Below are 17,151 nucleotides of genomic sequence, written 5' to 3'. Positions count from 1 at the left end.
GATCACACTTCTGCCGCACCAGTCATGCAAGGCAACATCAGCTCCTGAAAGGTCACGTCAGCACGGCACCTGGGACACTTGAATTAGCATGCTAGTCAGTCATAAGATACCTGAATTATCTGAAGGGGGAATGGCAATCACTTCCAATTATTCTGACTGTGATCCTTTCCCTACTCTGTAGCAGTACAATTAAGATGAATCAAACAGAAGAGTTTGGGGCTCTGAGGAGCTTTCCCACATATTCTCTTGAGATCACATTCAAATCTGAGATAGAATACACTTTCTAAAATTTAACTTCTCCTGAACTTAAGAGGAAAATTCCATGTACTTAGCTTCAAAAAGTAGACAACTTATAGGAGAAAATTTTAAATCATTAATCAGTAAGTCACATGAGGTAGCTCCTCAAGGAAAGTGAAAAGACACTTAAAAATTCTGCTGAAAATATGAGCCAGAGTCTCTCTGAACTGTTAAGTCATTGTCTTCCTATCGATGACTATTTCTGTGATTGTTTTCAAAGCTATGCAGTAGTGTGAGAGACAGATGGGTAAGCGTTGCCTTAGTGATCAGACATGTTCACTTAGTTCCTTAATTCCAGATGTGAACGATGACAAAAATCTAATTTTAACTGTAAGCAAACACAAACATGGGCAGAGGCTGGTGGGGGCAGGTTAAGACAAAGTTCTAAGAGGAATAATTCTGCTCATTAGACGTCAAAATGTTGACCCCCTCCAGGTAAAAACCATACCACAGAAGTGAACTGCTCAAAATAATTATAAAAGAACCCTGAAGCATTTTAAGAGCAAAAATAAGAAAAATGAATCTACTAAAAATAAGAAAAGATGATGAAATTCAAACACAGACATCTTCCTTTCCCACCTGAAAATCCATCCTGAGAAAGATCACAAAGAAGCCAGCGATGCAGTCAGCAACACTGTCCTGACCAGGTGTCGCTGCGGTTGGTGTGAGCTGAGCAGCGACGCTTGCTGTTGCTTCCTGCACTGAGTCTGCTACTGTTCCTTCCCTGAGCAGCTGAAGAGAACCCAGTCGTTTCTCTTCAGAGGTGTTAAACATTTGGGTTGCTTGAGGGACAAATGGAAGTTTGACACCTAAGACGAATAACCACAGTGCATGAAGCCAATGGGAACTTTCACTATGTAAAGGCAGCCAAGCTCACTGTCTCACGGCTTTCAGGCACACAAGGGCCAGGACCCAGCACAGGAGGCAACCAACTATGTAGTCCTTTTTAAGACATCGCCATTGGCCTCCAAGGATTTTCATAAATGAGACTCAGAGAAAGAAGGTCTTGGGAGTATGCTTTTAATAAACTCTCCAGAGCCCCTGCTCTGAAATATTTAAGAAGCTGCTACATCTTCTCACACTCAGTGAAAATGACCATCCCAAGCCAAGGTTTACTGTGCTTTAAGAACTCACACTGACACCAAACATGTTATTATTATAGGTGCTTTCTTGCTAGGCCTGCCTCATTTATCTGAACAAGAATTCCTATTTAAAATTCTATGAGACACCCATTCACAAGATTTCTAGTACAGACACACCTCTAAGAATTCCAGTTCTGGAAGGATGTAATTAGCCAATTAAAATTTTCCTTCAGATGGGGGGGGAAAAAAAAGCTTGAATGGCAAAAGTGGTTCTTCTGTGCAGGTAACTCTATATATTTAGGTCATGAGTAAGGGCTGTGTGAGCAAATATATGTCAGTGTTTGTCTTAAAAAGAGCAAATGCATATAGAATTGTTAAAATGAGCTACCAGCAGAAACACTCCTGTGCGTGCCAGTTGGCCTTGGCTGGTATTCTCTGGATTATCTAAGGTTACAAGCAAACAGAAGATTCTGTGTGGGGAAGGGGCAGTTGGGTTTTCCCTCACCACCCCCCCTCCATGTTTTTCTAATCCTAACACCTGAGGGCAGCAGATACAGTAAACAAGGGGTTGTTTGTAATGCAAATCCAAGCAGCAGGGCTGACTAGGGACAGCTCCCACCCCAAGTCCAAACACAAATGGTCACCCTGCTCCTGACACCCTGGATGCAAACCTATCACTGTGGATGTCCGCTAGGCAAACACTCAGTCCTGCTAAGAACAGAGTTAAAGAGCAAGAGGCAGAAGTGTGGTTGGGGTGAAGGGGAGGGGTTGCCTTCCGGTTAAAGTGCTTTGGGACTTAGCATTAAAAACAGCTGTTACCCATTAAAAACCAAAGACTGCGACCCACTTCGGCTGGACCCTAAAAGAGAAAAATTGAACATAGTCTTGTGGTTAAAACTGCAAAGCTTCTGGAATTGGGCGAACTGCAGAATACTGGCAAGAAAAGGTGCCTAAAATAAATGTGTTCTAAAATGGAACAGAATAAAAGCAAAGCAGCAGATAGGAGGGTAAGGTAACTGTTTCCTAACCACACCCCTTTCCTCCACTCTACCCCCACCAACATTTATTCTGGCCACAAATCTTTCCTAAACAATGAATGACTGTTCAATTCACTGACCTCAAAATTTTAATATATACACTAACAATAAATACTTTCCATTCTATCAATTTAAAATGATTAGTATACTGAGGGGCTAGGGGAAAAGGCTGGTTTAAAGAGGAAGAGCAGCTTAATTTTCAATATTGTTGGGAATAACAATATAAATAACAATAGATTTTTATTATATTGACTTTTAAAAAATTATTGCCTTGAAAGAAGAACTGGCTGAACTGAAGAACAAATTCCACAAATACTTATTAAGCATACTTATTACTTATTATTATAAGTATTACTTAATACTTATTAACTGTGTTCACAGCCTAAAAGTGTAAGATTATTTTAGTGGCTATTTTCTATTGTTACCAAGTCAGAGACTATAGTTTGATTTGTTGGAAAGATTATTTGTTATTCTAAAAAGGCTTCAGCAGAAATCTTCAGTTATTTCTTATCTAAAATATAGTCTCCTTCCCCCACCCCTTCAAAACATCAACAAGAAAAAAATAGCCCAACTTTAAATTATCTGATAGGTATGCATATTTAATTCAACAGAAACAAAGTCTCCTACAAATTTTAAAACTCATAAGCATTTATCTGGGTGGTCGCTAAATGTTAAAAACTGTTTGCTTTTATTAGTTCATTCACTTTTTAGGTAAGAGATTCATATGTACTGCACACACATTTCTATCATTAAATATTTGAAAAGCATTTTAAAATGTGAAATCACTATTTCCTATAACAACCATCATAAGATTTCCTAGATCTCCATTTTAGCTTCTATGTGAAAATTGGAAAAATCCTATTCCCTACTTAAGAGGTCAAATATCTTTTTGAAATTCATGGGAAAAAATAACTTTTAAATCACAGTGCCCCGCAAAAAGTGGTTATATTTCCTAGATCGATCTCTTCAACAGCTGAGGGCCACAGATAATCAAGATAAGCACAAATACTCTTTATTTGTTCATGACTGATTAGGAAATATTTCTCTTTTCTACTTTGGAGTATCTCATGGTTCCCAGATTCTGTCCACTGAGATATCAACGACAGTACTTGCCCTAGATGTCTTCCACTGATTTTTTTTTTTCTTTTCACGTGGTGAAAGCACTGGGCTAATAAGGCAAAGATACAGGTTCCATTTTATGATCCTAGATTTGACTCGCAGGAGGGCCAGTTAGACTGAAACATCATCCCCAAGACCCAAACATACATGTTTTTCATTGGGCTTTGGGTGGCACAGGGAGAGTGAGGCCAGAAAGAAGGTAAACATATTGATGGATCAGTAAAAATCCACCACTACCTCCAAAGAGATGAACCTCAGGGAGGACTCCATTTCACACTCAGGTACCACACAAGTTACCCTTTGGATGTTTTCTTACTGTATAAATTGAGGTTTCCATGTTAACCGTAATGTATAAGGCAGTTTTAATGCCTCCACATTTTCAGAACTTAAAAGTTAACTGAGCCACCACTTAAAAGAAAAATTTTTTTTCATTAAGAGTTATTTTCAAGCGATACTTCTTAGCAACTGACAATAAAGTAAAAATAGCTCATTGCTCCCCCACACCTAAACTGATTTTAAAGAAACATTAGCTAACACAACAAAATGAGACACTGTTTTAAAAGCTGAGGTAACATTCCCAGTGTTCAGTTCCAAGTGAGCCAAAGGAATTCTGATTCTACATAGCCTACCTAGCAGTGAAAGCCACAGACCACTTAGTTAATTGAAAGATTAAATCAATTTCTCTCTCTCATCAGAGTAGAAAGCATAATACTCATAAAATCATGAGTTTGTTGATTTAAATTCACTTGATATCATGATAGCTCATGATCTGTTTTTTTATTCATCTTAACCAATAAACCAAAAGCTAATATCCGAAGGTCAAAATATCAAAAAGTAGCACCATTTTAAGGCAGCCGTTCCTTATAACATGTCTTATTTAGCAACAACTGGTCATATATAATGAAAGCATTTCCAGTAAGTTTAAAAAAACAAACATTTTGCCAAAAATACAAATTAATTTGCACTTCTGAAAATAATTTGCAACATCAGCATGTTACTCACTGTTCTTGGGATGGGTGGAGAAAGAGATCCATTTGACATGTATGGGTCATTATTCATATTTGGCATCATTATGTATCCAGAATAACTCGAGTAAGAGGGTCCCTTATTGTAGAGACCTCCATCTGGATGCTTTCCTAAGAGAAGGCAAAGAACAATCAATGATGCTTTGACTTCCTTTTATATCACTGTATTTTTCATTGAAAAGTTAGTAGTTCTACTATAAATTAGACTTTACATAACAGATTGTTTACAAAATATTATAACTGGGTTATTATGCTCTATTTTATATTGACAGTATTTACTCTCTTAAATGGCTTAGCAGTGAACCAGATGTTTTAAAAACATGTGGTTCAATTTACTTCCAGTACTGACTGGTGTTTTTACAAAAATAAGTGTTATCCATATAACTTAATTTGCTCTAATACTAACAAACTGGACTAAGAAATACAGACACATGAAAAAAGGCCTACAAAGCTATAATATAAATACACTAGGCTATTCAGCTATACACACACATATATATTTATACACCTAAAGTTACACTCCACTTTATAGGCAAACAAAAAATTCTACCTGTACTTCTGGATTTCTGGAAATTTTCTAGATTTTACTGATGGAGCAAGTTGTGTCTAGCATATGGGAAACTACCCAAATTTATGAAGGATTAACTCCAGGAGACTTAATTTTATGTGCTACATTTATATCACACTGCCAAAGAAAAGTGCGTTTGCGTGTGTGTGTTCAGTGTATACATTTCTTCCCTTTTATCTGTGTATCTACTTTGTAGCTCAGAAGGAAGCTTGATATTATAGTTCTCTTCCTTTCTTCCCCTGGCTGACATGTATGTGCGAACCCTTCATTCTGGTCAGGCCAATTGTAAGTAATTAAAGGAGAACAGAAATGCAGGCTGTTCAACAAGGGAACCCTAGAGATCACAGATTCTTTTAAAGTCACAGGGAGTTCTCCTTAAGTCTCAAAAAAAAAACACGCAGGATTTCTACAGTTTTGAGCGAGAATCAGAAATGGGGAGAAAATCCATCATGTTTCATAGGCATAGTTCTTAATTTTAAGATTAAAGTGTTATATTTTTACATATTAGATTCTTCTTTAGTGAGCTGTATTTAGTCTGTGCATATAGTGCCTGGCTTCTCACTAAAACAAGAAACTGCAAACAAATGAAGACCCACTTGAAACTATTCCTGTTGGAAAATAAATCGGTGTAGACTGTCACTGTTTGTAAAAATGCATGAAAAAAAAATACTAAAGATGTATGACAATTAGAATATTAGGGAAAATGAGGAAAAGAGAAATACTCATTATAGACATTTCTCTTCCATAAAGAATCTGGAAGCCAAAGGAAATTCAAAAGCCCTTAACTCATTCAGTTTTATAATTATGGAAATATGTATTAGAGGTAAGCAATAAGTTTTCTGGATTTTCTTTACCATTTTGGTCAAACAATGGGCACAATCTTATTACATATGCTTCGAGTTTTTTGGATGCAAATAAAAATAGCAAATGTACCAATATTCACAAATTGTACATGTTAAATAATAAAGTTGGGAGAAGTAGAATTAGCATCTTACCATCATCAGGATGTTCTCTGGCCTTGTCATGGTAGGACTCCTGAGAGGTTTGTGCTTGTCTGGCCACCTACCAGCACAAATCCCCACCCCCAAAAGAAAGAAAATTGCTTTAGAGTTTGTGACAATGATGATATAAGTGCATATCCACTGGTAACTCAAAAAAGGGGGATTAGATGCAACTCAATCTACCTGTTTTATTAATCTAAGAGGACAGGCTAGGACTGAGTCCTGGGAAATCTTTTCAATGTGTTCCTGAGAACTACCTCTACGGTACTAGAAACTACAAATGACAATAACAACTGAAATGAACCTGTCAACAATCCACATGCTGTTCTGACCACTGTTTACTAAAATACATCAAGACTACGTGGATACCTAATATGATAGAAATTTCAGTTATGGGGGTTGATCATTTTGATAGTTTCTTCAACCACTATTTACTTCAGTCAGAGATGATTAAAAGCAGGCTGAAATATCATTTTGCAACCAAAAATGACATTTTAAATAAAAACAAGCCCATGACTCACAAGTGGGGGTCTTAGGCCATTGTCCCAAACCAATTACAGCAGGAGCTCCCCTATTCCTAAGCTACCATGGCTGTCAGTGCGAGCTTACAAGAGAAAAGTGAACTATTCTGTGGTTAAAGGGAGGAAAACTTGAGAGTCGAGCTACAGACATCTAAAAGGTAGCCCAGCTAATATCAGTTCTGGTAACCACCATCCACCCAGATTCAACCACGTGCAAATCGGTGGTATTACCCCTTCAGCATCTTCCTTGGGTCTGCCCCATGCCCACTTATCACCAGCAAAGATTAACAGAGCCCTAATACCTGATTTCTGGGGCTTCAAACACAGCTCCCTTCTCCCCAGGCAAAAACATGTAGAAAATGTGAAGTGGGTGGCAAATGTATTTATAGAAAAAGGAAGGGCAAGGGAAAAGGGCAGAAATTTGAAAAGGCTATTCTACAAATACGAGTTTGGCCTCAAGTGTTTCGGAGGCTATTTGGTTCCTTGGACATGTGTCCTCCCAGTGACCTCCTCTCCCCGCCCAATACACAGTCACAAATCTTTTAAGTGGAATTAGGTATGCTCTGGGCAACCCCAGTTTCCCCCCTAAGTTGGCATGTTGAGATGAAAGATTCAGGGGAAAGACAACACCCCAATGTTTTCCTTAGGACCCAGGCCCTGGGCCTTCCAAAACGCGTTACTCACCCCTGCCATTGGGATAAAGAAGGTAATTCTGAGGTGCTCTTAAACTTGCTGTTTAAAACACAAAATGTCTCCGCCCCCAAAACCACAGGCTTTCTTTTTGGGGGCAGAAGGATGCCATTTAAGGAAAAAGAATATACCCTCCAGATTTCTTTGGAGGCAAAAAGCGTTGGTGAAACCATTTGAGTGTCAGGACTTTTCTACCGGATTTCCTCCAAAGCGTCTCCAGTTGTTGAACAACGGTGGCCAGTGGAGTGTCGGGTATCAGGGTCCATCCGCCTCCCCCACCTCTGAAGCTCTCCGCGAGGCCTGAAATAGCCCTTCCGCGAGGTCCCGCTCGCGGCTTGCTCTCGCCAGCACCCACGTGTCTCTATTTACTCTACTCGGGTTACCAACGCTATCGCCCGCAGCGGGCCAAGAGATCAGATAAGCGCTTTCCACCCTCCCCTGAGTGGGTGCCCTGGCTTCCGCTGCCTCTCTCTGACTCGCCCTTCTTCTGCATAGATTTAAGGCCTGATTCGGGCCCAAACATAAGCGTGCTTTTTTTCCCCTTTAAGTGGCGATGGATGGGGAAAACCAGCCGGTAGTGAGAGAGCCCTCCTGGGGTGGCTCAGCTCGGCGCGCCCACGGCTCCGGCAGCAGGCGCGGCGGCGGAGAGGACCCGGCTCCGCACCGCCCCCGCCGCCCGGGCGCGCGCCCCCTCCGCGGGCCGGCCCAGCGCTAGCCCCGCTCGGCGGCGGTTGGGCCCGCCACCCCTTCCTCTCTCCCTGCGGCTCTGCTCGTCTGTACCTAAGCCTTTGGTGGTGTACGCACTTTTGCAGAGACATCTACCGAGAGATAGCGGGTGCACTTTGTTTTCCGTCCTACGGGAGAACTTCTCAGGACCGCTGTTCAGACATCCTCGCCTTAATGCACTGCACCCTCTGAACCCCACCAAAAAGGCCGAAGGCGAAACGTCAGTGGGTTAAGCGCAGGTTCTCCTGGCCGCAAACCAACGGTTTAGTCACCGAACGCCAAAACTGATACACTTGGACGCTTCCCTGCACTCCCCTCCACCCCACACACAGGAAGAACGCAGACCAGAAGCCCAGCCACCCCCCATCCCGCTCCCAGCAGACCTACCGGGGACCCGGGCTGCCCGGCGCCTTCCCTCCCTTCCTCCCTCGGCTCTTCCCCGGGACCCGGCACGCCTCTCAGGGATGGGGCAGCGGCCGGCTCACCTCGTGTCCGTTGCTCGCCGGGATGATTTCGGATTCGTTGACCAAGGAAGACTTGATGTCGGCTAAGTCACCTTCCTCTTCAGGGTGACTGATCTCGGCGAAGATCTTCTCCTTCTGAGGATCGCCCTCGTCCTTGAAGGGGATCATCTCGTCCGTGGCGCAGAGTTCCGGGTCCCCCCCACCGCCGCCGCCTGCCCCGGAGAGTTGGGGCATCCCGACCACTGTGTAATCTCCGCTCCGCGGGGGGAGCACCCCAGGCAACAGCAGAAAAGAGAAGGGATCAACGAAAAGGGGGAGAGGAAAAGGAGAATTGGAAGGATGCGTCAGGGAGTAGAGAGGGCGGAAGCCGGGCTGGAGAGCGCTGGGCTGGCAGCCGGCGGCCGGAGCTGCTGCAGCGGCACCCGAGCCCCGGTGGCCGCCCGCGCCTTCCCACTCGGCGGAGACCGACGCCGGCGCCCGTCCCCGAGGCCGAACAACACAGGGCGGCGAGGACCGCCGCGGCCGGCGCCTCTGGGGGCGTCTGTGCCGCGCGCTAGGCTAGGCTGTCAGGGCGGCCGCCCCACGGCCCTGGCGTCTCCGGGGTCTGCGCGCGCAGGACGCCGGTTCTGGAGGAGATTTCGACTCTCCAAAGTGCAGGGGAGGGTCTGTCGGCGCGACTCTTCGCAGATCTCTCCACCTTAGCTTCCCTGGATGACGGTCCAGGAGTTTGTTTCCCGAGAGAAGGAGCGAGCTGGGCAAAACGGCCCCGTTTACCCCAGTAGAGACGGTGTAAGGAGAATCAGAAGATAATGAAATGTCCACTTCCTGGAGGACTAAAAAAAAAAAAAAAAGCCACCCGGGTTGGAGATGTCCGTTTCAAAGCTTCTTATTTCCTTCCCTTTCGCTTCGGTTTTCCTTCTCCAGGCGCATTCAATCTGCCGGAGGAGAAGGTGGGGGGCGGAGGAGGAGGGGAAGAGAAAGAGTAGAAGTTTGCCAAGAATAAACTTTGTGCCGGCGAGCGCAGGGAGTCGGCAGTGGAGGGCACTACTGGGTCTCTGGGCGTCACAGCAGGGACCTCGGACCCAAAAGATTCTGCCGGGAGCTGGAGCCGGCACACACACACTCACACACACACAACCCGACTCCTCTTTGTTCCCGGCTCGAGTTTCTTCAGTCTGGCTCGCTCGCTCTTTTGCTCGCCGCTCTCCACGCCTCCGCCGGGCCGCTTGTCAAAGAGCTGTACCCCTCCGGTTCCCCCGGCCAGGGGGTGGGAGACGCCTGGAGCTTGGCCGCGTGCGGAGCTGCGGATGCGTCCCAGCTCCTCCGCCGCCGCAGAGCGCACAGCCTGGTCCCTCCTCCGCGCCCTGCCCCGCAGGTGAGCGGCTGCGCCTCCCCGCCGCCTCTCCTCCTCCCGCGCCTCGCCGGCGCTGAAAAGCTGCCCACTTGCGTCGCTTCTCCTCCCCTTCCCCTCCCCCGCCTCCAGCTTTCCTTGGCTGCCCGCTGGGGTGGGGGTGGTGGGGGGGAGAAAGGCGGGGGGGAGGGGGACGGCGAGAAGGAGGTGGTGATTGAGGACTTTTTTATTTTTCTTTTCCCAGAGCCTGTAGGACGAGTCCTAGGTTTGGGGCGGGGGGGGGGGGGGGAGTGTGTGTGTGTGTGTGTGTGTGTACGCGCGCGCCTAGGGGGAAGATTCAGGCAACTTGGCTAGGGATGGAAGGACCCGGCGTTTCTTGTAACCCACGAAAGGCACGCTTTGCCCGCGTGAAATTGACAAGAAACTCTGCCCCAGCGGTTTAACTTCATCATCTAAGTGTCTCTTCTCTTGTTCCCTTCCCACCCACCCTCCTCTTTCCTCCGCCAGTCTCTCCCCCACCTCTTTTCCGCCTCTCCCTCTCCCTCCCTTGCTCTGGCAGTGGGAAGAAGATGAAAGAGAAGCCGCCGCAGCTGTGATCGACACCACAGTGATAGATGCTCTGACAGAGGGGATGAGGCGGGAATCGGGGACACAGAGAAGGGAAAGGGGAAACATAACACATTGCTCAACTAATGAGAGAACGGAAGCAAGAAGAACAAGAAAGAGTTGTGGCTTTCCTAAATACATGTAAAAGGACAAGGGAACACATGCTAACAAAAATAAAACCTCCAGACTTAACGAGAAAAATAGGAGGAAGAAAAAACCGAAGACTGAATCGTAATTATCGCTTTTTAAGCAAGATCTTTTTCATTACATCCTCACCATAGGATGCTCACACACAGTTACACTAGGTCGCTCGTGTATTTTCGAAGATACATGCCACAATGTGTGGGAACCTCATAAAGAACGAAAAAAACCACCCAAGTTGGGGGGGTGGGGAGAGGCAAAAGGACCCAGGAGAGTGAAGCCGGTAGAAGGAGGGAGGACAGGGCAGTCTCTGGCACCTCAGACTTCGGGCTCAAAGAGACCCTTGAAGATGCAAATCCAAATTCAACCTCAAAAATTTCCCAGCCTCCACTGTCTCTTTGATGCATTTTGTACAAGGACAGGACTTTTAAGGAGATGCTTTGTGAAAGTTACAGTATAAACGAAGCTGAAGTTTGAAAACACATCACATTTTGTTCCTTGGCTCTCAAACTCCCTCAGTTAAAAATCCAGGCAAAATTATTATACCCAATACAGTAGCCATCTGTAAAACCTCAGAACAGTAAACAAGAGACAGGAAGAAATGTGTCTCCATCTCCCTTAAATTGAAAATGGGGAAAACATTACAGAATCAGACTTTAGCTCTGTTATATAGGAATAGGCATGTAAAGATCCCTCTTCTTTTGTGTAAGGGAGAAATTGCATGCTGCTAGACATCGTATAAGTAAAGATGTTAACAATGCTCTAAACGAGCACTCAAAATATCGCTTATTGGTAATTACTTGAGATGGGAATCCACTAGGAAACAATTTTTAAAACTATCATTTAAAGCATTCAGTTGGTCTCATAGAGCATGGCCAGTAGTCACAGGGAAAATTTCTGTCTCAGGTTCTGTTCAGTTCAGTCGCTCAGTCGTGTCCCACTCCTTGTGTCTCAGGTTAGGGTAACATTAAAGGGCTGGTGATGGGAGCCAGAGAGAGTAAAGCATTAAATCCTCTGCAAATAGGTGAGAATGCTATGCCTTAAAGAATATTTTCTACAGTGTGTAAGGCAATACTAAAAAGATGGGGGGAAACCCAATTTTACTTTTTGGTTGGTAACATGCAACTTCACTAGGCACCGGTGAGTGTGATGTCTCAGAGATGTGAACATGTAGCTATGTCAGACATTTATTCCCTCTGTTTTGGAGAAGGAAATGGCAACTCACTCCAGTATTCTTGCCTGGGAAATCCCATGGACAGAGGAGCCTGGAAGGCTACAGTCAATGGGGTCTCAGAGTCAGACACGACTTAGTGACTGAGCACACATACCCTCTGTTCTAAAAGAAATATGGGAAAACAAAGTAAAAAGTCCTCCCATAAATGCGCCAATTCGACGGACAGGAAAAGAACTGGAAAATGCAGTTTCACCAAAACAGCCAGAGTAGAGATTCCTTTTCATCAGACTGTCAAGGGGTGGGGGTGGGGGGATTTTCTGGAAGCCAAAGAGATTAAATGACGGCTCCTACATCTGCCCCCCTCCCCGTTAAAGTGTCGCAACTAATTCGAATCCCATTTACTCCTTCATGTTAATTATCTGGACTCCCTGAGTCATTTGGAGCTCAGCTCCAGGTGTCCTGGAGATTAAGAGCTCGAGAAGATGGGAATTGGGGGAACAATAACTAGTGGGAACTGTTTGCTATAAGGGCTGAGGGTAGGTGGCTGCGTTTTGCATTTTGCGGCAAACCTCACCTTTGGAAACACTGTTTCTAACGAAATCACCCAGCGTCTTACTCTATTTGCGTGACTGTTTTCCCTCCCCGTGGCGTGCGGGGTGTTTCGTTCGCTGATTGTCCTTAGCATTGTTGCAAGTCTTCTGACAAGGTGCATTTAAAAGGGGCTTTTCTAGAAAGCATTCATTCAAGTTTTTTTTTTTTTTAAAGCTTTGTCTGGGAGGGAGATGGACATTTCCACGCGAAGTCTGTCTCTTCAGGGAGAAAAGCTGGGAGACACTGGACGGGCGAGGCAACCCCGGGGAAGGCGTTCCTTTCCTCCTTTACAGGTTCAGTGAAGTTCCTGGCAAAGGTATTTGTGTCGCGGAGAGGTCTCTTCTAATTCGTGTGGGGCTGCTAGTAACATACACAGCCGCCTTTTGGGGCGCAAGGTCCGGGACCTGGTGGGTGTTGCGAGCGAGAGACACCGCCGCCCCCTTCTCTCGGATGTAGAGGCAGGTTGTTCGTGTGAACTCGAGCGAACGACTGAAGGTTAGCTGTTGCAGGTTCACTCCTTCAGGATGTGGGTTTCAGGGGGCGTTTTGATGTGATTTAATTCCGACCGTGAAACAATTGCTAAGGACTGGATTGCTGTTGGTTTTTCCCCTTTTGGTGGCTTTGGTTGGTTGGGGTTTACATTGGGAGCGAACTGTGACTTGTTTTATAGCAACACTTCCTTCTAAGCCGGGCGCCGACGCCCGCGCTGCGCGTGGGGGGCGAGGCGCCCACCCTGCGCCGGAACAGGGAGAGAGGGGGGCTGCAAAGACGGTTCTCGAAGTCGGCAGGGTGCATACAGCCCAGCCCCCCGCGGGTGCGGACAGGGGGACTAGACTGACCCCCACCCGCACCAGAGACCCCTCCTACCTGTGGGGGGAAGGGGTCGCTGCCAAGTCAAGTCAGCTGCAGACACGCCAATGAGTACTTAATTACAGGGAAGAGAGAAAAGCGCGGTGCCCTTCAGAGCCCTCTCCGCCTCCTCAGCCCTAAGTCCCCGCCCGGGCTCCGGGTCTCCCCCTTTGTGTGGCCTGGACTCTCTCCCAGCGACAACTTTGGTGGGATCCCAGAGGAAGGAGGTGGCCGGAGGAGGGGGTACGGAAAAGGATGCTGGAAGAGAGAGACGCGAGCGTGAAGGACTAGAAAAACGAATAATGTGATTCCAGGGACGGAACACCAACACCCCTCCATTTCCCACCCCGGCGTCACCAGGGGACTAAAACTGTGGGCATCTTCAGTTTAACGGACTTTTCGGAAAGCTGGGGCGGGAAATGGCAGTTTGTGTCCCAGGGGTTCTTCCGCCTCTTCTCGCCTCCTCCGAATGCAAACTCAGCCCCTCAGCCTCCCCCCACCCTCCGGGGTAACCGAGAACTCTGGGGACCGTGAAAACGTCCTTCCCCAATCCGGCCGCCTGCGGACGCCCGGCTCCCGCGGGGCCGACGCTCTTGGGCGCCCGCAGCCTAACGCAGCCCCACGGCGTCGGCTGCAGGAGCCCGCGCGCCCCTGGAGTCCTCCGTTGGCGTCTCCTGGGATCGTGCGGGCCGGGTCCTCCCACTGCCCGCGAGGGAGGGCCGCATGCCACCCCACGACCTGTGGGCTCGGCCGGCCGACCCTCTGCCCACGCGCAGCGAGAAGAGGCAAGTCGGGGTGTTCGCGGACTAGGACAAGGGGAGCCCGCGATAGGCTCAGAGAAGCTGCGGAGGCCCGGGAAGAGGCCGGCCACGCGCCCTCGCGGCTCGGCTTCGCGTCCGGAACCCCCGACAACCCCCCGCGGGGACCCGGCCTCCGGCGCAAAGGAGTCGGCACGAAAGTCTGGAAGGGGATCCCCAGGAAGGGATGGCACGGGTGTGGAAGCTGGAATACAATTGGGCCGCCGGGACGGCTCGCCTCCTGGACTGGACGTGAAAGTCTTTTCCCTCCTTTCTGAAAACTTTTCTCAGGCGTCTTTCACTTGGTGTGAGGACCTGTCTCGGCCCGCCCTCCGGCCCCTCCCTCAGCCGCCGGGTCCCCAGTCCACCCGCCCTCGGGCCGGGGACGCGCGCGGAACCGCCGCGCAGAAAGGCCGCCCGCGCGCCCGAGCCGCGCCTTATATCCGCGGAGGGCGGCGCCTGCGCCGGGCCGGCGCGGCGGCGCGGCCTTTGAAGTCCTGGCGGCTGCCGCTTTCATCCTTTCTTTTTTCCCTTGCAGGCCCCTTTGTGTGACTAAATTTGGAAAGAATATGGATCCGAGCCAGTCTTTCCACGTGTGCTCCCAGCTCCCAGCTGAGAAGGCCAAGGGTTCTCTTCCGGGTAAGGAGACAGGGAGAAAGATCAAAGAGTTTGGGGAGCTGGATCTGAAATGTGAATTGAAAATAAAAATCAAGCCTGGACACATTCCAGTTTCTAAAGCAAAAGCAACCCTCAGCAGAGGCCGTCTGGCTAGGACTCTTCTGCTTCTGCTTGCTATACTCTTTCTTTGCCGCAACCATTTTTGAGCACATGGAGTAAAATAAAGAAGACATAGGGAAACACTTAGTTTCTCCAGATTTTGTTTTGCAGTAATTTTATTAGGGAAAATATCTTGTTCATAATTGCCGTTATGTGAAGTCGAATTTCTTCGGCCATAAATATTATCTTATTTCAGTCTGCTTAGCGCTTTCTTCTGCGGCCACATTTGGGGAGAGAACGTTGACACACACGTGTGCACATGTTGCTTGTGCACAGTGCTGCTTTTTCTACGCACCGTACAGTGTGCCGTGTAGTCTGGAAAACCAGTGTTAAGACTTATTTTACCAAAGCACTTACTATCAAAACTGGTGTCTATGATTTGATGTCCTCTTATTGATCGACTTTGGAAGTCTTTTCTGACACGCTGACTAGCCAGAAAGTTTCTGTCTTTATAGCAAAAACAACAACAAAGAAAAACCCTCTAACGTCTCTTATTGAATGGACTTCTTGAGCAATATTCTGTTTTTCAGAACAAACCAACATAAAGAGACAGCTTTGCAACAGTGTGCTGCGAAGCATCGGAAATCCTGGGTTGGAGGTGGGTACTGCCACTTCCCCTCATGCTGTGGTGACCTCAGGCAAGCCATTTAACCTCTTCCAGGCTCAGTTTCCTTTCTGCAAAATATGTATAATAATAGCCTATATGACAAGATTGTTGTAATGGTTCAGTGAGGTAATGCATATGAAAGTATATGCAAATGTCAGGTATGAAGCAAAGATGACTTTTAAGCAGTTCTCTAAGTGTCAAACAAAAAACTTTAAGCACCTTTACCACAGGACCAAATGGGGATGGTTTCACACTTAGACATCTCTTGCTGTGACCCTGGCCACATCTTCAACAGTTGTGTTGTAAAGGCATCAGAATCACCTTAGTGTTTGTCATCCTAGGAGTGAATATGGTGGGAGAACGAACATTACGGGAAGAGAGGGAATGTGCTTTAACTCTTCCTCATGTTTACGATGGACTCTTAATGAACTGATAAATGGATGAAGAAAAATGGCACTGGTACAGACTTTTTTGGCTGCGCCTATGACATGCGAGTTTCCCCAGCCAGTGATCTGTGCCCTCTCCAATGGAAGTGAGGGGTCCTAACCTCTGGACCACCAGGGGATTCCCTAGATGATTTTTTTTGTGAGGCATTTGACACAGCTGACAATGCCTTTGTAAACAGCTTTGGTAATGTGATGGCCTATGAAAGGAGCTTCCCTGGTAGCTCAGACAGTAAAGAGTCTGCCTGCAGTGCGGGAGACCCGGGTTCAATCCCTGAAACGGGAAGATCTCCTGGAGAAGGAAATGGCAACCCACTCCAGTATCCTTGCCTGGAAAATCCCACGGACGGAGGAGCCTGGCAGGCTACAGAGTCGGATACGACTGAGCAACTTCACTCACTTATGAAAGGAGCAACATGTGTATGGATAATATACTCAAAACAACAGAAGTAAGGACACAAGGAGAGTGACTAGAATGGTATATAAGAGGTGTTCTTGGGACACCAAAAACTGTTTAAATTGAATGTGATTACATGTCTTAGATTGAGGCATCTCAAGTTTACAAGGCAATAAAGTTTATGGCGGGGGCTGGGTGTGAAGTGACAGGTGTGCCACATGTGTAGTAGGCTTTTAGCTGAGTGTGGTTCATGCGTGATCCTAACCCAGGGTAGCCCCGCCGATGGAGTCATTTCCTGAGCTCCACCTCCCAGTATACATTTTTCACTGCGACCTGTATACAAAGTGATGAAAGCAGGAGTAAGGGGTGGTTTCCAGTGTCCTGGTCTCCTTTTTCTGTGGCCCAAGGCTGCTCAGGTATAGCACCCTTTTGAGATGTTCCAACTCTTTTGACTGTCTCTTCTAGCAGCACCATGCAAATTTCACAAACAGTATTGAAGGGACTCTACCACAATGTGGGAGTGGGGGAGCACTTAGGAGGGGGAACCTTCAAATTTTAATGTATTCTTTCCCCAAAGTCCCAGATGAGACAGAAATACTGAGCCAGTGCACTTCAGTCCTTCCTTTCACTCTTCTTTATGGATGCAGCCATTTTTAATATTTATTTTTGGCTGAAAGAGGAACATGGGGCCAAGGCACTGAGGGTTCTGTCTTATTTTGAGGGGATCAGTAGAGAGGCCCTGAAAATACTCAGGGAAAACCTCTGGAAGAAAGTAATTTCTCTGAAGGTGGCAGGGGGGGCATGACTAAAGGATTTTTCCTATTTTTATAAATCTGTTTCCTCAGTGAATATGGTAATAAGGGTGTTTTTTGAATCCTGGTAAACGTA

At 46.9% G+C, this 17,151-nt stretch overlaps 2 protein-coding genes across 9 annotated transcripts in view; one reads left to right on the top strand and one right to left on the bottom strand.

Moving 5' to 3' along the window:
* LEF1 (lymphoid enhancer binding factor 1) overlaps positions 1-9,847 on the bottom strand; it is a 116,892-nt gene extending 107,045 nt beyond the window's left edge. For 3 of the 8 annotated variants that reach the window (XM_061419422.1, XM_061419424.1, XM_061419425.1), the window contains exons 1-3: positions 8,552-9,847; positions 6,124-6,190; positions 4,538-4,671 (exon numbers count right to left, since the gene is read on the bottom strand). In XM_061419422.1, the coding sequence (XP_061275406.1) occupies positions 4,538-4,671; positions 6,124-6,190; positions 8,552-8,764 (414 nt within the window). In that variant the 5' untranslated portion in view covers positions 8,765-9,847. Of the gene's footprint in view, positions 1-876; positions 4,464-4,537; positions 4,672-6,123; positions 6,191-7,334 lie in introns of those variants that run through there. The other 5 variants (XM_061419427.1, XM_061419430.1, XM_061419423.1 and 2 more) reach the window with 4 other exon arrangements.
* LOC133250039 (uncharacterized) lies at positions 9,242-11,822 on the top strand. The gene is made up of 3 exons (XM_061421208.1): positions 9,242-9,319; positions 9,517-9,905; positions 10,389-11,822. Exons 1-3 carry the CDS (start codon positions 9,242-9,244, stop codon positions 10,630-10,632), a joined length of 711 nt encoding a protein of 236 aa, XP_061277192.1. The 3' UTR covers positions 10,633-11,822.
* Positions 11,823-17,151: the final 5,329 nt, after the last annotated feature.

Source organism: Bos javanicus, chromosome 6, assembly GCF_032452875.1.
Source record: "Bos javanicus breed banteng chromosome 6, ARS-OSU_banteng_1.0, whole genome shotgun sequence".
Classification (NCBI taxonomy): Eukaryota; Metazoa; Chordata; class Mammalia; order Artiodactyla; family Bovidae; genus Bos; species Bos javanicus.
The sequence above is the reverse complement of the archived record's forward strand: the minus strand, read 5'-3'. Positions and strand labels throughout refer to the sequence as shown.

Bases quoted from the DNA above. Each gene is read 5' to 3' on its own strand.
- LOC133250039 (XM_061421208.1), top strand. From the start codon at position 9,242: ATGACGGTCCAGGAGTTTGTTTCCCGAGAGAAGGAGCGAGCTGGGCAA. The intron at 9,320-9,516 runs GTAAGGAGAATC...GAGAAAGAGTAG, and splicing joins TTTACCCCAGTAGAGACGGT to AAGTTTGCCAAGAATAAACT. The intron at 9,906-10,388 runs GTGAGCGGCTGC...TTCCTCCGCCAG, and splicing joins CTCCGCGCCCTGCCCCGCAG to TCTCTCCCCCACCTCTTTTC.